Genomic DNA, 21,643 nt, shown 5'->3' on the forward strand with positions numbered 1-21,643 from the left:
AAGCTTTATTATTTACTCCACCTAAAGTACTGACAGCACCTTTAACAGATGCACAGAAATATTCTCAACCCTTTGCAACAGTATAATAAGATTGAAGAGAGCTATAAATCTACAAAGTGCTGCACAAATTTTAAGCTCTGAGAAGGATATGAAACAGTAGCATACAAGACAAGTGACTTGCTGTAGCGCAACAGAGCAACGCAATGAATTGAGGGTTCCCAGGTTCTCCTTAGCAAGAGTCACATCAGATACATCAGACAATTCAATTTGCATTTAGTTTTCAGTTATATTTCAAGCTTTTAATAAAAAAACCTTCTAACGATCACCTATGGGTCAGACACTATGCACTGTTGTCTTCTTGACTTTGTAGGCTAACAGCAAGCATAAAACTACTTACGCAGCCAAGAGTAATTGCAAACCTGAAATTTTATGAGAACTTTTCAGAGTTTACCGATAAACTCTGAGAAGTATTATCGCAAGTAATATGCATGCAAAGACTGTAGCAAAAACAGCAGCAACAGCAATGACCATGAAATTGCCTTGTACTGTCCCTCCCCAGTCCCATTACCTATGGATGCGGAATTCAGGAATGAACTGCCTTAGCTTAGATCCTAGGAGAGTTCTGCTGAAAGGGATCTTAAGGCCAGTAAAAACCTCACTCTCTTACAAGAAAAGAGTTGTAGGTTTCAAGAATGGTGCAAGCACAGCTCTGTCTGGATTTGTGTTTTGTAAGCTGCACTGAGATTTTTCAAGTTACTGCCACTTAAGCAGAGAGATGCCAAGAATGAAAGAAAGCACATGGCCCAAATTCTAAAATTCACAGCAAAATACAATGCCCATTTCACAGAAATGACCTTGACTTGGTGATTAATATTCATTACAAGTTTGCATGTACACAGAGATCCACATGCACATACACCCACATTTCACTCACTAGAAGAAATACAGAAAATATTCATATTTTTAAGGAGAAAAAGCATCTGCATTGTTTCATTCTTATTCTATCATTATCTCATTAATTTATCTGTGTCTCTGTAAATTCTTAGAAAGCATTTTGCTGAATTTTCCATTTAGCCTAAACCACACATATCTGAAAGAACAATAGCTTTACCAGCTAGAGGCATTTCTTAAGTTCCAAAATTTGTGAAAATCTGAAGGAGAAAGTTCTGACAAGCATACAGTAAAGTTTTAGCTGATACTATAAATATCCTGCTCCCAAAGAAAAAAGAAATCACATAGTACTACATATTTGAAAGTTCTCTAATTTTATTGTTGTTGTTTAAAGTACAAACACTTCACATGAGTCCTAATCCACTGTAGCAGGCAAGCTCATGCTCACTTTAAGCAGGTTAGCATTCCAGCCCAGCTCAAGGGGATGAGCATACTACTCAAGTGATTTGTTTGATCATTGTCTAAATTAAAAATTCACAATGGCCTGAAGAGGTTGTTATATTTCCACACTGTTTGTAGTAGACAGCCTACAACTCAGAGTATCCTTACTTGTGTGGGCACATGAAGAAACCACTTGCAAAGTGTTGTTTTACCATTGCAGGATCAAGACCTTTAAATCAAACCTTTCAAGCAGTCAATGGAGTACAATCTGAAAGGTAGGATTATTTTTTTCCATTCTCCTTGTGTAGCTTTAAAATTTACTGGCCATTCACTATTGTAACTTCAGCACTCCACAAGAGAACATGACTAGATTATTTTTCTCTCTGTGGTAGACCCACCATATTTTCTAATGGTGAAGCTTTGCTGCTACAGAGCGACACAAGTCTGGTGACAGAACAGATTCTGAACTGTGGTTCTTTCCAACCCCTGATATTTCTGATGTAAAAATAAAAGCTTCTTAGTTTGGACTCTGAGTTTAGAAAAAGATACTGTGAAGAAGAAATAAAGAAATACAGAGTTAACTCATTCTAAGTCAGTTAACACAGGTGAAAAATGGCAGGAGAAAATGTAGAAATGCAGGCAAATAGTACAGGAAGAACAAGGTAAGGAAATGGGGGAAAAGAAGGGGAATTTGGGGGTAGGAGAACAAACTGCAAAACACAAGGATTGATTTTTGGCTGGAGAGGGAGAACACGCTGGTTTCTGACAGTTCCCTTACAAAGGGCTCCAGGTTGTTCCATCAAATGGTCAAACGCAATATCCTGACAATTTTAAGAAACCTCCTTCACCCACGTGTTTGTATTTTTTTTACAGAAGAGATTCATTGACTCATACTAACTGCTTGCGGCTTTATCCAATTTTCTTTGTATTAAAAGAGTCTGATGTTCTGAGCAGTACACCACCACAATACCTGCCACTAGCAATATTCTGGATGATATAAACAAATCAGAAGCATTTGAAATATTCAGGGCAAGATGATTTTGGGGGACACAAAGCTACAATTGAATACCACAGCTAAGATCACATATCCTTCCTGGCCTCAATGCTGCCTAAAGGCATACACGCAAAAAACTCCAATACCTATTTGAAGCTATTGCCACAGACATCCAAGTCTACTTTCAGAATATTGCTCCCTTAAGTAAAAATATATGGCATACTTAAAGGATAAAGGCCTGCTAATCTCCAGTGTCTCTTCACGCCCACTTTCAAAATTCAAGAGGGGGGAAGAAAACCCACAAAACCAAAGAAGCACTGACCTTATCCACAAAACTGATGTGCAGCAAAAAAGAAGTTTTCAATACACTAGAATGCCAAAATTACATGGGCTAACATGTACCAATTAGTGCACTTCCACTTAATTGTTGTTTTTCTAGGTTTTATTATTTTCTTATTTTAACTTAGAAGAATTTTGACATCTAAAACATGAGGTCTCCACCTTCTCTCCTTTCCTGTCTTCCTCTGCTCACAAAGTGTTTCCCAGATCACCTAATGATTCAAAAATCTTTCAACAGCATTTTTTAAAGGTTTTGCTATCTATAGCCCCCAGATTGCTGCAGAAGGCAAATAAATTGTTTCTGGGTTTTCACTGCTGCACAGAACTCACAGGCAAATACAAGAGGCAACAGCTTCCAGCAGATGAAGGATCACCAAAGAGCTGGAGTTCATAGCATTGTACAGCATGCTGCTATGCCACAAGCTAGTGGCAGCTATGGGACAGTGTACATGGCATAATCACATAATGTAACTGGGAACCAGTCTGGCTTGCCAAGTTTTTCTCACACACTAAATCCTGTGGCAGTAAGCTGTAGCCTTCATGCTCACCATCTGATACTTTCCATTTTCCTAATGTCCCAAGTAGAGTTTCTCATTGATATCAGCATCCATAAAACTGATACAGTAACAGTTAAATTATTCCAGGAGGCTACAAAAATAGCCTTTATATATATTCATATTTTATACATGTAACTATATATTCAGTTGAGAAACAATCCACATCTAGAAAATACTTCTATATTTAAGCAGGCTTAGTCTTCAACTGATTCTGCAAACAGAAATCTAAGGAAAAGTAACTTCAGAGCCAGAAAACAGAAAATAATCAGCTCCACAGCCAGTTGTGCTGACATACAGAATTCAAGTCAAAGAATCTGTTTGCTTTCCTGACAGTACTGCAGAGAAAATCAAACTATGCAGTTTCTGGGTCGTTCAGCCCCAGAGTAATAAATATTCCAAAAGGCAGATTCTGCCCTTATTTGCATTCTCCCGGTCCCCTCTGGTGATGGTGCAGGAAGCTAAGGCCAGATCATAGCTAGGAGAGAATCTGCTTTGTATTCACACTGCCATGTGGATCCAGCATTGCTACAAGATATTAGGCACCATCATACCAGTCCAAACCAGTGACCTGAGTGACCAACAATATCCCAACTTCCAACTCAGTACCAGAGTTTAGTGCTACTTCCCATTTAAGACACACATATAGGCACTGAGATCCCGCAGCTATGCGTCATTAGACACTGATTCATCAGTTTGCTCAGCAGCATCTCACACACAGCCATAAAGGGACATGTCCAAAAGTAAATCTGTCAAGGGCTGGATGCAACTTTAGACACTAACATATTGTTGTTTTCTTCAAATGTACCTTTCTGACCTCAGCATCTGCCCTTCTCCAAATTCAGCTAAAATGTCAATCTCATCTTTTACCAGGGACAGCAACTATTGCTATCTTTAATAGACGTCTTCAACCTCTCAGCAACTGTTGAATTTTCTCAGTCCTCAAAATTTACTATAGCCTTTAATATACAAATGGATCAAGCAGCATGCTTAAGTCCTCTCTCTCTACTCTGAGACCTGAATTTACTTATTCATGTAAAGTTAAGTCCTTTGTTACCTAATCTTTCATCCAAAGGTTAAAATCATATTTGTTCAACTAGCCATGTAGACAGAACCAGAAGCATCTGTAAGAAATCTATCACAAGACCTTTAGTTTTTCTCATTTGTTTAATATTTTAAAGATAAGTCTGAGACATCTACAGGAGGAAACAAAAAAACAAACAAACAAACAAACAAACAAAAGAAACCACCAGATTGAGTTGTATGTAGTTTTTATGCCAGGATAAATGAGTCAACCATTAGGAAAAAAATCCATTAGAAAAAAAAAAAGTGTAAAGAACAACAACATGCATATAAAAACCTCAGTATTTCCAGTGAAATAGACAACTAGAAGATTTTTTTTTTTTTTTTAAGTAAACCAAAATGTCTCCACTGATTTCAGTGTATGATTGTCTCTTAAGTAGGCAGGCAGAATATGGATGCACCCTGTGTAAAAGGCTCATGGTCTTCAGGATATTCAGACCAGGTCACTGAACAGGATTGAATTTACAAAATATCACTGAAGCAAGACACAGCAGTTCAAGATCAGGTTTGATCCCCTAGCTAATATGACAGGCATTAGGTAACACCTCAAAGTACAGGTATTTCTAGCAAGAACCAGGAAGCAGCCTCTTGTGAAGATACAGAATAGGAACTATATGAGAAGATAAGGAACAGGAGAGTATTTTGGAGTATTCAAATATTTCCAAAATTATTAGGAGCAAGTAACTTTTAGCAGCTCCACTAAAATGATGTGAACATGGAACAGAATTTCCAAATTAATGCTTTTCTTTTTACTGCAACATCCGTATAAGGTACCTCATATTCTAAAATAACAAAAAGCTGGAACATGGACAGTTATGGCATACATCAATTGCCATGCACTTTCCTTTCAGCAACTTCATGCAACCAAGTTCTCTGTATGATCTCTTCCTACTATTCGCTTGAGAAATCCCTGAGGCATAAGAGCAATGACCCTTTGAAATTCATAACCAGGACTTCAGTAGCTGTGTTTCCAAAGCTGGGGAGCAAATAATGAGAATTTTATTAATAGGAAAACTACTTGGACTACCAGGGATCTATTCCCTGGTTAAGATCTTTTTATTTATTATACATACATGTGTGTGACACCTAAGGAGAGGTACATTTATAAATACCTAAGAAGAGGTACATGTTAGATCGTAAGGTTGTATTTCTATATACCTGCCATGTCATTTCTTTATCACAAAGATTATAAAAAAAAAAAAAATGAAAAGCCGCTTCCTCTAGCTGAATCTGAGTTGTCCTGCAAAGTGGACAAATGAGGCATATGAGTCATGTTCTTCTCTTGAAAAGATTCACTGCATCATATGTATGACACAGATGAAGTCTCCACTGGCCTCAAGAAGGAAAGTCACAGATAAGCTGCCAATGCTAAGTTTCTACCTGTCCCACTGCTATGCCAGTGGGACCCAGATTCTCTGTGGTGTAATGCTTAGCTAGCAGAAAAATAAGTTATCCATATGAACAACTTGTCCTCAGACCCTATTCAAGCTTCTGTTTCACTAAGCCCAGGCCAATCTATGGTATGTCACACAGATGTGTATCATCCAGTCAGGATAGAGCCTTATGAGTCAGGAAAATAGGGCATCCTAAAGGATTTCTTATTCCAACTCCATTATTAATTGTGTTCACTAATACTTTTAGAGTCCTTGTGATGCTTTGGTGAATTTTAAGTGCCCAAGTCCTAAACTGAAATCCACAGCACTTTCTGGAAGTGCACAGGCACTGCACTTCCACCCAGATGTCCAGCTGACTAAAGCTGGTTTGATGGACATACCAAAGTTCCTACCATCTTGACAGGTATCAGCAAAATATTGCCTGTCAAGCTCATCTGGGAATTGTAAAATAAGCAGACTACTTGTATTAGGAATCAGGAAAGGTTGTCCAGCCAAAGGCATGACAGGACAGGGAGTCCAAGTTAAGAGCAAGGATTTATAATCAAATACCCACATGCATCTATGCCAGGAGGGACAAGGCACTTCAGCTGGATCCCCAGCCAAGTCTGCTGAGAATTTATGAACCCATTGCCCTAAGGTGTGACTATAGTGACTATACCAGATTTCCTGTGCCCTGAAACTACATGGTGTTGCTGAGGCTCCAAAGCCTGGCAGGTGCATTAAGGCCACATCTCTCGCAAACTAAGAGCACAATGTTCAGCCTAAAACACAGCAGCCCCAGCAACTCCCAGTCAAAACCACAGAGGCAGCAGTAATTGTTTTACATAGTATTCAGAAGGTTAGAGAATTCCTTCATAAATTAGGAGCCCTGGTTCAGTTTGACCCTCAGCTTCAAGTCTCACAGCTATCAAAGTCACATCCTTGATGGCATGCTTTGAAGAGGGCTGCTGAAGCCTGCCACTGGGAAGGGAGCTGTTACAGGCACAGCATAAGCAAAGGATCCTGTGAACTGTAGCCCCATAGCAGCACTATCTTAACCCCTGATTCTTGAGCTGTTTTGATGTTAAGTGTTTTAAGAAGACATTGGATATAAACAAGGTTTTTCAGACCAAGGGTTGGAACCCAAGAATCCATTCTCCAAAGTATAAAGTCACATAAGACTGCAAAGACACACTTTAACCTCCCAAGAGAGATGAGATTTCAGATACAGTCCCTCTTTGTTACATAAAAATTGGCTATAACTATTTTAAGGCTCCAGCTGTGTTCCCAAACACAGATCCCCATTTGGGCTTAGCTTAACACAATTACTGAATCAAATATAGTTTCTCTGCTGATTGCTTCTTTCACACGTACATGACCATCTGTTTATCATACCCATTTTTTGCCTTGTCACACATTTAGACCATGCATCCCTTGGGAAGGGGTGCATTTCTATGTTTGCCTCTGCACAACATGGCCCTAAACACGATTCGGGGTTTTAGGCCCCACTAGTGTACAAGCTATTATATTTTACAGGATTAACAATTTTAAAAGACAGGAAATAGGAACTTCAGCAACTTAAGCACCAGACAGTGATGTAAGTTTGGGAAAACCAGATGTAGAGAATAAGCTTGGCTAAAGAGGAAGTTAGTGGTTTTATGCTACAAGCTATATTTGTTTTTCCTTTGTGCAAACTGGCGAATGATTGTGAGAGTTTTACCCTTTGCCCCACTCTTCCTTCTAATCATCAAAAATAAACCAAACATTTTCTATGGTAAATAATGGGGGTCAGGAAATGTGCTGTGACGTAGTGCTGTGAGTGATGAGGAACTAGTCAGAGAATGCATTTCCTTTTAGTATCTTAAATATTTAAAATTGATGCCAAAGAGCATAACAGCAAAAAAGAGAATGTTCAGATCACCTCCAGGTTGTAGCCCACATACCCTCTGAGGCTCTCTATTGCAGTAATAAGGGCATCACAAAAAGGTTCACCTGTGAGCTGGCCTTACTTTCTCAGAGGTGTTTTCAAAAAAGCCTACAACTACCAGAGAGATTAATCAGTGAATGAAATAGTACAAGAATGTCTTTAAAATTAAAAAAAAAAATGTTGGCAGAGTGGAAATAGGAATCTATGATGAGAATAAAACATGGGACTTCATATACTGACTAATTCTCTCAGGAAGCCACTAGAGGTAAGCAGAAGATCTGGCTTACCTTACTGGTTTGGAAAGGACATTTTGAGGAGGAGCTAGCAGGACTTAACATAGCTATGCATATATTACATTTTTTAGAAGATTAGCTTAGGCAATAACTAATAGTTACAACTCAAAACATCTGATAGCATCTACTTTTCATTACCTTCCCCTTCCACCAGCACACCTGCAAACAAGTACAGGGGTGCTCAAGTTTCCCTGCCTTGAGACCTGCCCACCACTACACCTTAGTTTGGTGCAAAACAGCCACATGAAAAAGCAAGAAGGTGAAGGGGCAAGGTGGGAGCAGAAATACCATCAGGATCCGATAAAAACATAGCTAGATGCCTTGGGGCATAGGGAGAGAGCAGCTGTAAAGTCGAGCAGTTTCTCATGCTGCATTTGCATCAATTCAGATGCTCTCCATTCCAGCTAAGGTGTTTACACGGGCACGTAACAACTGGCCGGTACTGTCATTGCCAACTATACTGGTATAGTTTCCTGGTAGTACAACTACACATATGTAAGATGATTAGCATGCATTTTTCTAAAAATCAGCAGAATCAGGCTAAATCTGACTTTTTCTCCTCTTTGAGTGAGAATATAAATGTAAGCAGCTATTTCCATTACTCCAAGCATCCTGACTGCCAGAGTCGCTTCTCATCAGACTGTAGCTGGATATCACGCTGGCAGAATGCTTTTCCCCAGTATTGAGGAATGCTACAACACACAACTACAATTAGAGGATATAATTGACTCCTGCACAGTAGACACCTTCCAGCTAGTGGACTGCACTTTCCCTTGGATGCTGTTATGAATAATCCAAAGATATAATATGCAGTTTGTACTATTTCATGTACACAGTAATTAGCATTGATTGCTAATGTTGTGATCCTGGGACAAAGAGCACAGCAAGTGCAAATTTTTGTCAATTATTATTGCAAATTTCCTAGATAATACATGCATACATTTTCAGATGATGACATGCAGATAGATGTTAAAATCATGATAACATTAATCCCACTGGTTATTTGGCGAGTAGGCCATAGTTTGGCGATTATCTGATGCTGTCTTGAATGTTCATTGGGCAAGCATGGCATTTGTTGTTTGGGTGTTTGATATTAAATCACTTTTCTCTGTAATCTCCTAAGTGTGGGAATACAGCTAATTAGAAACAATTCTCTTTGGTTTGCTTTTCCTCTTGCTATGATTGCTGGCATACCTTTGTCTTTTATTCTGTTATCCTGTCACCTACTACCTTGATGAAGCAAAACCAAGTTGTGATATCAGAACTACTTACTCAGCAACAAAAAAAATACTCTGTCAGAATACAAAGCATCAAAATTTATGGAGCCATAACTGAGAAAATCCTATAAAATCCCAGATAACAAGCAACACATGCTTCTGATGCATGAGAACCTCCAGCTTTTGATACCTGCCTTGGTTAAAGCCCCTTTTCTCACTTGAAAAGGCTACCAGTCTAAATCAGTTTCACAGCTTCATTGGGAAGAAGCATAAATTACTCCTGTAAGTCCCTACACACAAAACCCCTAAACTTCATGCCTTAAATAGCATACAGAATGCATCAAACTCTTCCTCATTGAAGCAGCCAGTCATGTCAGTACACAGTGCCAGTGTTTAATATCACCCAGAAATTTCACACTTCAATCACAAAAACGCTTGAAGAATCAGTCCACTACCTCACACAATGTACAATCCCTGGGATTGATTCAGATTGGCCAGGGAGAAAAAAGGGAAAGAAATGTCTTCAAAAAAATGCATGTGTTCTTCTCAACAAGTGAAGAAAATGTAAAGATTATTTGCATTCATGCAATGATAACATTTATCTATGAAAACCAAGGGATCTGATTTGAAAAGGAACAAGCAGAGTGTGGCAACAGGAGTCAAACATCCAAAACTGACTGCCCTAAATCAACACTGTAGTTAGGCTGTGGCTGAAGAAGTTTTATATGAGTCTTTCAATGGATCCCTAGGTGTCAGCTTCTCTTATCTTCACAGTTAGCTGTACTAGAGATGCATGCAAACCATTTGGTGAGCAAATAAGGCCTCAGTGAAGAATAAAAGTGGCTGGCAGACCTGTGCAGCTCTCCAGCTTTGTTTGTAAAATAAATGAAAAGATGACAGGCAACAATAACCTTAGTAAAAACCTTGTGCTGGCAGGATAGCCCAAGGCTCTTTCTGGCAGACACTCTGACACTCCTTATTCCCAAATATAGAGCCTGCCTCCCTCAAAACAGGAGGGTAAACCAAGCTGCACCAGGAAAAGCACTTGCACAGTTAGTTCCCTTTCTGTGCAGAGCAATGCAGACAGCAGGAACTGCATGCTGACTCAAAAGTCATTCCACAGGTCATACTCCATGAGCAGGACAGCACAGACAGGCATCTCAGTAGGGCTGGGCTGCCTGATGGCTAAGCACGGAAATGACACTTCAGTCCTGCACTTTGAGAAAGTGTGAACAGAGACTGAAGTTAATTCTGCTACAGAAAAACAGACAAACAAAAAGAGCCCATGAGGTGGGACTTGCTTCCTATAAGGGAGCATATTATGCTATTTCCTCAGGTTAGTCCATTTATTTTAGATCATATATGACCATTCAGTTGTTCCCTGAAGCACTTTTAAAATAAATGTCCAGATTAAGGTTCAGTCAAAAAGAAAGTAAATAGATTTCAGTCCAGCTTTAAGTATTGGTCTCAATGCACATACTTGTTATCAAACTGTTGCCTCTGTAACAACTACACTAAGATGAGAGTTGCTAAAGACTCTTAAGACTCGATAAAAAAGATCAGGCATTCTATGCCACTTTAATTTTCAAATTTTTTTTGGTTCTCACTGCTAAGCTAAATGTGACTGTTCCAGCCAAACTACTCTGTAACTTTCAGATACAGCAATAGAACTCCTCTGGAGTTTTGTAGGAAAGTAATTTGTTCTCAGAAAACATTTATCTGTCAGCTCCAAAGGTTTAATTGATGGTATTAGTCTCCACAGAGCATTACAGAATCAAAGAATCATAGAATATTTTGGATTGAAAGGGACCTTTAAAGACCATCTAGTCCAACCCCCTTGCAATAAGCAGGGACATCTTCAACCAGATCAGGTTGCTCAGATGATTCTGGGGCCAGGATGAGTGGTTCCCCACTACCACCCTTTGGAGGTCCTCTGGCCTCAGAATAGTGACTAAAGTAAGGGAAATACCGACAGGATTTGAAGCATTCTCTGTATTTTAAGCAAAGTGAGACAGTTCTTACAGATTATATTCATTCAATAGCAGTGATTAGCCTGCACAGTACATGGCTAATGAATTTATGTCCCTGCTCTTTCTCCCTTTACAACTTTTTCCCTGTTATCCTCTCTATCCCTCTACCACAGTGAATTTTTTTCTACTTTATGTTTACTAGTTTTTTTTAAAATTCTAAATGTAGTTCTTCTCAGCTCTACCACCTGCCCCACAGTCTTTCTGTGCCTCTTTCCCAGATCAATTGTTCCTGTCTCCACTCCTCAGTAACACATAGCACTTCCCTCCTCCAACCTAGATACACTTGAACCTTTCTCAGACCTTGGCACATGCTGAGGATCTGAAATCTTCTGAGATGTGTGAATGCCTACTCAGCACTGAGGGCAAACTATGCCTCCCATAGGAGAAGCTTGCCAAGTGATAGAGCTCTCTAAGGTTATTCCTACCAATCTGTACGTATTTCTCTGCACTTTCTCTTCCCACATTTGCTTCTGTGAGTAAGTCTCCTAGCTGGTTAGCATTTGGCATATATGAGACCTCGCTAAGAAAAAAAAAAAAAAAAAAAAAACCCACTAACTAAATTATATTCGTGTTAGGAGTGTGGCAGCCAGGCTTAATTTTGATGAGCAAGGGTTTCTGTCCATTGCAGAGAGACCGGTAGCTCAGGCCAGTACCCCAAGAAAGGACAGGTTTCATTGAAGAGTGCAAAGCACAGATGACTGATGGGGAAGACACTGGCAGGTTCTAGCCTGAAAAGTGCCTCTACTGTACAAAGTCATCAGAAAGAGGTGCCCCGGGCCCCTAGGAGATGCATCTTCAGGCTCAGCAGCCCAGATAATACAAACGTATTAAAAAACTCCTTACTTTATCATCTAGAATGGGGGAGGAAGGAGGAGAAAGAAAAGCCAAAGAAATAGCAAAAGTTCATAAAGTACCAGGGTGTGTGGGAGGAAAAACCCAAACAAACAAAAAAACCAACTGGCTTTAAAATAGTGACCCAGATCAAAAGTCACCAAGCCAGTGTTTATCACAGTTTGAGACCTACTGGAGAAGCTATTTTAATATGCTTTCTCTTCAGCTTTCTGCCTCTGCTCCCAAAGAGGTTTTAAAAAAAAAATAATTTATTTTTTAAAAATAGTTAAGGCAGAAAATACACCATGAACCATAAGATTGGCCTTTTTCTGTTTCTATGTAAACTTCCAAGAATATCAGGAAAGGTTGTCAAACCATTTTTATTTCCCAAAAATATTTCTCCTTCCCTTTTCATGCCATTATCTTCCATTTGCTTTTTGTTTATTCATAACACAGCTACAGTTTAAATAGACAATAGAAGCTATGTTATCATATAATTTAAAAATCACATACGTCATGTTTCTCAAATCTGATAAAGCTAAGCAGACTTCTCTTAAAGCACATTGTGGTTTGAAATACAAGATTAAATTTTTGGAGTCAGAGACTTTCTTGTTATCCTCAGCAAGGTTTCACACTAAGAAAAGTCCCATTTCATTCTCTTAACAGGTGCCACCATAAAATTATTTAACAGCCTCCCCTTTTTCAGTATTTGTTGTACTGATAGGACTGATGTTCTGCTCTCCTCAAATTAAGTCTAATTACTACCTCCTCAAAAGACAGAAGGATTTTTTCCAATTGATTTTAAAATAGTTGCACTTCTGTATAATATTCCTTTAAAGGAAGAAAGACATTCTTTCCAGGAAAACCAGCAGTTTTCCTGGTCTCTCTCTCTCTGACTACTCGTTTAATACATTGAAAGGACACCTAGACTATCTTTTGCGCAAGGACATTATATCTTGACTATTTTTTGCATAGTCAGCTACAGCTCTGCTGGCCTCGCTGGGGAAAACACAGAGTTGGGCCTCTTCCATCTCTTAAACTGAAGTATCGTTAACTTTAACTGAATCAAGCACTGACACTGAATATGCAGACCAGAAGGCTATCCTACGCATGCTGCAAGAATCTGATTATTTTGTAGAAACTAGTACAAGCTCAGCCTCAGATACACACTTTAGAAGATTCAGCAGCTACTCAAAGCTGGAAAGCAGAAGTTCAAAATTTAGCAGAATAAAAAAAATTAATTCCTATTTTATTCCTCTCACCTGAACAGCTTTATCTCATTCCTGTAAATGCTCCAGGTGCTCCAGTATATTCCTAAAAAATAAATCTGTACTTAATATTTTAGTAGAGCTTTAATGCCAGATGATGTTAGTGTTCAGGATTAAGTGGCTACATAATAACCAGTGACAGAAATTTGCAGGCCTTCGTGAATTTCATGATTGAGAAAGAATGAAATCTAGGATTAATGGCGCTTTGATTTGAATTCTGAGGCTCTAAACGTTAAAGCCAAGCATTTTCCTGCTGCTTTAGACAGGCAGCCTATTTTTGGGGGCGAGTGTGCAGGCAGGACACACACACAGACTAGCTCCAAAAGTGTTCTGCAAGGGAGAATTCCACATCATGTCCAATTCATCTGACATCTGATCAATTTAGCAACACAGAATATCTAACACAATAAACATCCTATAAAAAGGCAAAAAAGTTTGTACATAAAAGGATGCAATGTTTCTAAGCTCAGTATCAGATAACAGATCATTATCAATTTCTTGAGCTCTCTAATCCTTTTTAGTTGCAAGTTTTTAGCATGTGCTTGACTCAAACCGCTCCAGACAGGAGCTTATTAATACTGCTTATCCATTAATGGAACTAAAAACATCACACAATACACAAGTCTTTAGAGCAAGGTACCTCAACTAAGATAAGTAGATTAAAGCATGCCTTTTCATGCCATAAAAGCATTCCCCAGAATTATATTCCAAATTGACTTGAAAGATTATTATAAATATGGAAAAGGGTAAGGGGAAAAAAAACAAACCGGTGTTCAGTGACATTGTAAAACTATATTCCTATTTCAGGAATGTGAAGTAATTTATAAGATAACACAAAGTATTTTCTATATGTAATGGTTTATTTGTGCCAGAGGACAGATCCAGTTGTAATCAGTGAAAAAGCTTAAAACGGTAGCCCCAGAGATAATTCAAACCGTAACTGTAATTAAAAAAAACAAAACCAAAAACAAAACAAAAAAAAAAAAACAGGAAGGTGCTTCCTATGAAAACAACAACAGTAATTCCCATTTATAATTGCCTTCTATGACAATCACAGGTGTCTTTACAACAGAATAAAGGACAGTAATTAGCACTTCCCAGTGGCTATAACCTACGAGCAAGATTTTGTGCTTTAAAAAATTTGCAAGAAATTATAAATAAAAGCACTGAGCAGGAAATTTGTCAGATAAAAGTTTAAACAGAAGCAGTCTGACCTGAAGTGCCCACACCCAGCTAGCCGCAGTATCTGTTCTCAGAACTGGTCTACATACAAACCAAGACGGGTTTCACCAAACCTATACATTTTAAAGTCAAGTCAAAGGCTGTGTGGGCATTTCAGTAGGCTCACATGGCAAGTGACAGCAATTGAAGTTACCATGATTTAGCAGAGCTGAAATAATATTTGCATACTCTTAGCCCATGGCAAGTATGAGGGAAGAGTCTGAATACAAAGAGGCTTAACATAAGCCAAGTTACATTGCCTTTCCCATGAAGATCACACAATGACTTACCAACACATGGTAATCTCCAACCACTGAGACTTGAAGGCTGAGTCCATCAAGAGCTGGTTAACTTTATGCAGTTTTTGTTCATTCAGTTTACAAGCAGGTTTAAGCTAAAACTAAAGACTTCAGTCAAACCAAAACAAGTGTCTGCATAGGGCTTAGCTCAACTGAATTATCTTCAAATTATTCTTAACCTAAAGAACAGCTGCAGCTATTTTCAGCTTATAACATGATCAAAGAAAATTGTATTATGAATTCCTCTTTGGCTGGAAAAGATGGCTACTATATGGCTTAAAATAAGCCCCATATCTAGTCAAACCCATCCAAACACCTTCTTAGTTTTAAAGCAACTGCACATAAGGAGGGTCAGTACACATGACTACCTCACCAGTTATTGCATCTCTTCAGATCAAAAATCCTGTATCAGAATTCCTGCTCTGACATTGTTGAGGGGTGCAGGGGCGACAACACGGCACGAGATCAGCAGAGATGTGGAAGGGAGAGTGCATTTAAGGAAGAGAGAAGTAGCACCAAGACAGAGGAAACAAAGCAGCTGTCTTACCAGCCAAGCCAACAGGCAGAGCTGGCTACTCCTGATAAAAAGTTTCTGCTCCAAAACAGTTCACATGCAAAGACAAAAAATATAGGTTGGAGCAGCTATACCCTAGCTAAAACCTGCTCCAGAATGACTGCAGGTCCTTAGAGGCTCCAGGAATGAGGGACTTGACATCAGGCATTTTATTCAGTGCTAACGCCAAAGGAAGTCATATTTTAGACAGAAAAAAAGTGAGACAATAAACCCATACAGCAGAGTTTTAATTGTAATGTCTTCTACCATAATCACTGGTGGGCAGTTCAGGCCATGCCTGGTAAGAATAAATCAATACTACTTCCCTTTGGTGTTTTGTAAATAAACCACTCTAGAAAATACCCTGACCTTGCATCATCAATTTCTGTTTTATGGGAAGTGAGCTGTTGTCTTTAGGCAATGGCAAAAGTATGTGAGGTTGCAGAACATCTCAAGAGAAAAAGAAAGAGCCTGAATAACAATGGACAAAACATATTAGCAAACTGTCCTGACTTGATTAACTTGAAATAAGATAGCCCCAACCCATAAAGAATGTTTTTTCTCAGATTTTGGGATGTTCAGATCACAGAATCATAGAACAGTTCAGGCTGGAAGGAACCTTAAAGATCATCTAGTTCCAACCCCCCTGCCATGGGCAGGGACACCTTCCACGGGCAGGGACACCTTCCACTAGACCAGGTTGCTCAAAGCCCTGTCCAACCTGGCCTTGAACACTGCCAGGGAGGGGGCAGCCACAGCTTCTCTGGGCAACCTGTGCCAGTGTCTCACCACCCTCACAGTAAAGAATTTCTTCCTTATATGTAACATAAACCTGCCCTCCTTCAGTTTAAAACCATCACCCCTCATCCCATCACTACACACCCTGATAAAGAGTCCCTCCCCAGCTTTCCTGTGGGTCCCCTTTAAGTACTGGAAAGCTGCTATAAGGTCTCCCTGGATCCTTCTCTAGGCTGAACAACCCCAACTCTCTCAGCTTGTCCTCATAAGGAAGGTGCTAGATCTGTCTTCACTTTAGATTCAGAACATAGAAGTTCTTAGAGGTCCAAATTAGCAAACTGTTTAGTCCCAGAATAAAAGACTTTAGCATACAAACCATCTAACAGATATCTTTTAGCATCTCACTGGGTCAGGCAATGACACACATACTAAAAAAGCTTGCAGCATACTGAGACATAGTGAAATGAAAACACTCTGCTAGTTCTAGTCAAACTGAAGAATATACCATAGTAAAATGCAGGTGCAACACACTACATATAATAAAGCACCAATCCCAGCAATATGTCTGTGTCTAAGAGACAGAAATGTCACCTCAGTGCCCAGTAGCTGTCACAGAGCCAACTGAGTGGGGGCAAGAGTTATTAGGAAAGCATTAATTTGTGGTTCCCACAGATCCTCTAAGAATATGTTGAAATGGAAAAGACCCAGAGAACCACCACAAGAACAATCTATAGGAACAAAACAATGTCAGTTTGGGTAACATTTAAAAAGATGAGGATTCTTCAGACTGCCTATCAGATCTGAAAGGGCAGTACAGGACCTGTACTACAGTGACAATAGGACATGATGCTATCATCTCTTCTAATACAAGAACTAGAAGGCATCAAATACTGCTGGCAAGAATGAGGTTCAAGTCAAACAAAACCAGGTGCTTCTTCACACAGGCAAGGCTGGGCTGTGAAACTTCCCAAGTAAAGGATGCTGTAGATGCTAGGAGTTTACTGGAGTTCAGAAAACAACTGGACAAATTCACAGAAGAGAAAAAAAATCCACTACTCTCTGACTCAGGAATCTCCAAGTCATAAAATTTGTTAAGAAAATATTCCAGGAGAACATCACTATCTGCTTAAGAACTGTTAAATTCTTCACCAGATTTTTCCTCAACTAAAGGCCACTGTCAGTGTGAGATAGCAACCTAGAATGACCTTGAACTGTACTGCATTCATTCTTATGTCAGCATCTTTCTATTTACCTAATGAAACCCTTCTACACATGAGCATAATTTTCAATGCAATTGCCCATACATTAATTTCATATTGCTTCACTCATTTCCCCTCTCCCTTGCCTTTCCTCTCTCTCTTTTCAGATTAAAGAAAATCCAGATGGGGTGCAGGTGCTGCAAAATGATACAAAGGTACCACAGAACAAGAGTTGCTTAGACTGAATAAAAGAAATACATTAAAATATGTGTCTGTGCTCCCCTACACGAGCTGCTTAAATGAAGCCTATATACAAGGTTGGAGTTTTCACAAAGTTTACAGTATCTTTAAAGTCATGCCTGAGCATAGGCATACTCATTCCCTGTGAATGTCCTTTTGATTTACTGTGACTGAGATCCATTTTTATAATTCCTAACCCACAGAAAAATTGTGTGGCATTTAAAACTCATATTTAGCAAAGCTTTTCCACATTGAGCTTCCCTCAAGTCACTAGAATGAGGAGCACAGACTTTGTTAGATCCTCCCTCTCTCCTAAGCAGTGAAAATGAACTATAAATCCTTACTTCCATCATAGCTTTTAAATGTAGTTAGTTGTGGGAACAATTCCCACATAAAAAGTCTCCCTAGAGAAGATGACTAGCTAGTTTTAGAAAGACAACACTTCAGCCCCACTTGACGGTTACTCGTTCCCTTGGCCACATCTCTAGAAAAAGGTAAGGAAGTGGGAAAGAAAACTGGTGATATGAGAGAAAAAAGGAAGATAAAGAATAGAGAGAGTATCTGAAAGAAAGAAGTCAAGGAAAACATGGAGCCAGAGGAAAAATTAAGTAAGAAAGGAAGAAGGAAGGGACAAAAATTTAAAAAGGACAAAGAGGTAAGACTTGAAAGGAATAACACCAGGACAAAAAGGGGAGCTATTTTAGTAACTACATGAGGACATATTAATCAACAACATATGTATGTGATGGCTACTCCTTGGCTAGTCAACCTCCCAGAGAAAATGAAAAATAAAGCTGGAATCATTCAACAATCGGCACAAGGTTCTCTGACATACTCTTTATGCTCCTGGTAAATCTCACTACAGGGGTAAGTTAAGATCAATGCCAGGAGACAGCAGCCTACAGCACAGATTCAGCATTTCCATTCAGTTTAGCTCATTCTCAGAACCCCAGGTAAAGTTTAGTGACACCAGTTCCTCAAGATCTCTCAAAAATTAAGCTTAGTTATTTTTCTTATTTATCAACAACATAATTAACATTTCCTCTAAAAATTTTCCATATTCCAGCTATATTTTTGATCCAGAAGAAGTACAATCACCTGGATGCATTCATGAAGTAAACAGCTATAAACTTAATGAGCAAGGCAGCAATAAATCCAAAGAGAACAGTGAAATCCAAGAACATATAAATGAACTCCAAAAGGATGAGCTAGACAGAACAGAAAACAAAAATCAGGTAAACAGCACAAAAGAAACCCTCTGGAACCACAGAGGCAAAGATTTCCAAGAGGCTGGCCTTGTGAAGTGTGTTGCAAAGCTTGATGTTGCAGTCAACGGTGGCAACTCCTGTGCTGGAGCGCACTCCATGCTCAATCCCAATACAAGCCCAGTAAAAGAAGCCAGTGAACAGGGAACCTCCAGCCAGTCAGAAGCTTCTTCAGCCAACAATAGACACTTTTACACCAAAACAAATAGGTCTGGACAAGAACTTGACCTAGAGGCAGGCAGGCAGAGGAAGGCAGCCTGCAATAAGCCAAACAGTATTCAAGATGAGAACTCCCAGTCTGCAGAAGACAGCATCTTTCTCAAAGGAAGTGCAATACTAGAGACACAAAACAATGCCTTAAAACTGCCAGCTATTGATTATCCCCAAAATGGCAACCAAACCAGGAACTATGTTGAAAAAGATAGCTTTTCAGTCAATTGTGCACATTCAGACCAGAATGCTGGGCCTGCAGCAATACAGGATCTTTGTGTAACCCCACCTTCACCTATGAAGGAGAGCAGTATTGAACCTTTTAAAACTGACTCTGCGAGTTTGAGTGAGGGCATTACTGGTGGTATCACTGCTGTGGCTGTTACCAGAGTTGCACAGGCACCCACAGACCCCAACCATAAAGACATCAATGGAGAAATTGAGGAGGAAGATGCAGAAGTTGCAGCAGCTCTGGCTGCACTGGAAGCTGCAACTGCAGGGGAAGATGTGGAAGATGATGATGACTACTAGATGAAGGTTACTTTCTAATACACTGGGTAAGATCCAGATTTTATTTCTGGATCTATATGAACCACATATGTGGACAGCTGTTATGAACAGCATATATAAAAGGAGTTGGGACTAAGCCTCTGTCCCTTCAGCTGTTTTATACAGCCTTTTAATGTCTACCGCACGAGGTACAGAAGTGCTCCCTTGGCTAACAGTAACACTAACACTCTTTCTGTGGGGCCAGCCAGGAGCATAAAGCATCATTTCACCCACACAAGATATTCTGCTGCATACCCACCTCACCTGGACTCATGCAAACGTTTCCTTTGGTTTTGACCCTCACGAGGGTCTGAGAGTACTCTATATTCCAGGTTTATAAAACTTCCAGTATTTAAAACGGAACTATAGAAGCCATGGAGTTAGAAACCATAGATTTTCACCCTGTTAGGACAAAAAAAACCCAAAAACCACTGACTCAAAGTTCTATGATCTAATGAAGTATGAAGTAGGGAAGGCAGCTTGGCTTGCACTTCACTGCAGTCATGGTTCCATTCCAAATTAAGCCTAAATCTGTGCATGTGCAACTGGTGTTAGGTTACCTCATTTTCTCCCTTACACCTCCCCTGGCCTTTGTTTGATACCCCAAGTGATCTGCTTCAGTTCATTAAAACAGCAGAAGCCTAGCCAAATTCAAGAGTGGTTAACTGTCTGTTGGTTTAATGAGCTAAACTAGCTCACACAAGAATTGCACACACTCTCAAAGGTGCCAGTGAGGGATCAAAACTCAGCCCTACCAGTTTGGATAGATTAAAACTGTTGTAAAACTACACCCTGAGACCTTTCAACTCTGCTAAATTTTCCAGGCATACATCGCTTGCCTTAACAATACAGTCTGCAAACAGGTAGTGTCTCAAACATCCCCAGCAAGATGCATTTTGTTTATATACAGGTAAGAGACAGTGTGGACCCCTCCCTGGCTCTGCTGCAGTCCTTATACAGCAGGAAAGGGATCAAGCTTCCAAGTTGAATTAAGCATAAAACTTGAAAGTATCAGTTGCATTCGTGGAGTGTTTACCCTTCCTCTGATTTTCAGGCTAGACTAGTTAGCCTTTCTTGCGGGGGGGTTAAAAAAAAAATTAAAAGGAGATAAACCACCTTTTTGCTGCCAATTCATCAAAAGTTGGATCTTAATGGTTGACATAGAAAGTGCTTGACATTTTATACTGAAATCGTGGCTTCTGAGTTTTTGTTATAAACTCTTAATAAATTTTTTTATTCATATAAAAAAATAATCTGGTTGGTTTTGTGCTTATATAACAGTTACATAAAAGTAGTACTATAAGATATATCCCTCATCAGGTACAAGAAAAGCACAACTATGTTATTTGCCAAGAGTATATGCTGAATCCTAGTCTAACCATTAACATATGTAAGGATCAGAATATTAGGAGGTGGGATTAAAGTAATGTGTAGATATTTAAATTATTTCTGTTTAAATGCAGATTCCCTCTTTTCTTCCAAATACTGCAAAACCAAATCAAGATTTCAAAACATTAATGAGCAATTAAACTAACGTCTCAGCTTCAAGAGAACTATATGCAGCTCCAGATGAAAGTCACTACATTGTATCTGGAAAATAAAAAAGCTGTGTATGTTTTTAAAGTATTGTAGTACTGCTGACTACCACTTTCCTACTTTAATAGGCCCTTCTAAGCATTTTTGTAAGTGCATACAAGTTTTATGTGCACGTTTGTGTATCAAAGATTACTATAATACTGAATGACAGTGAAAGACTACTTGCACATTGCATATTACTAGTTATGGTTATGACAGGACATAGCATGTCTGCTTTTATGCTGTGAGAGCCCTGAGGGCATCACCAGGCCTGACTGTCACTGGCCACCCCTCAGGGCTCCCCCTGCCCTGGGCCCATGGCAGCCCCCGGGGGCATCAGACCCTGCCCCAGCTCCCCACAGCCCTGCTCAGCCTGGCCATGGGCCCTGCTAAACCGGGCCTACCCGCAGGCTGACAGCCTGGCCCAGACAGACACTCGGCCTGGCCCCGTGAGAGATGCCTGGGGCTGGGTTTGCCCTGGTGCCCCCCCCAGCCTGCCCCTTTCCCTGGCTGGGGTGGTGGGACAGGCTGTGCTGTCCCCAGGGGAGCCTCC

General features: G+C 39.7%; 1 protein-coding gene across 2 annotated transcripts in view; it reads left to right on the plus strand.

The window, feature by feature from the left end:
- C4H4orf19 (chromosome 4 C4orf19 homolog) overlaps positions 1 to 20,799 on the plus strand; it is a 44,086-nt gene extending 23,287 nt beyond the window's left edge. Inside the window, exons 4-6 of one of the 2 annotated variants that reach the window (XM_026847019.1) lie at positions 1,553 to 1,607; positions 17,419 to 17,466; positions 18,558 to 20,799. In XM_026847019.1, coding sequence (XP_026702820.1) covers positions 1,553 to 1,607; positions 17,419 to 17,466; positions 18,558 to 19,497 — 1,043 coding nt within the window. In that variant the 3' untranslated portion in view covers positions 19,498 to 20,799. The remainder of the gene's footprint in view (positions 1 to 1,552; positions 1,608 to 17,418; positions 17,467 to 18,557) is intronic. The other variant, XM_026847020.1, reaches the window with a different exon arrangement.
- The last annotated feature ends 844 nt before the right edge of the window (positions 20,800 to 21,643 follow it).

This window comes from Athene cunicularia (genome assembly GCF_003259725.1).
Source record: "Athene cunicularia isolate RWA chromosome 4 unlocalized genomic scaffold, athCun1 chr4_part1, whole genome shotgun sequence".
In the NCBI taxonomy this organism is placed as follows: domain Eukaryota; kingdom Metazoa; phylum Chordata; class Aves; order Strigiformes; family Strigidae; genus Athene; species Athene cunicularia.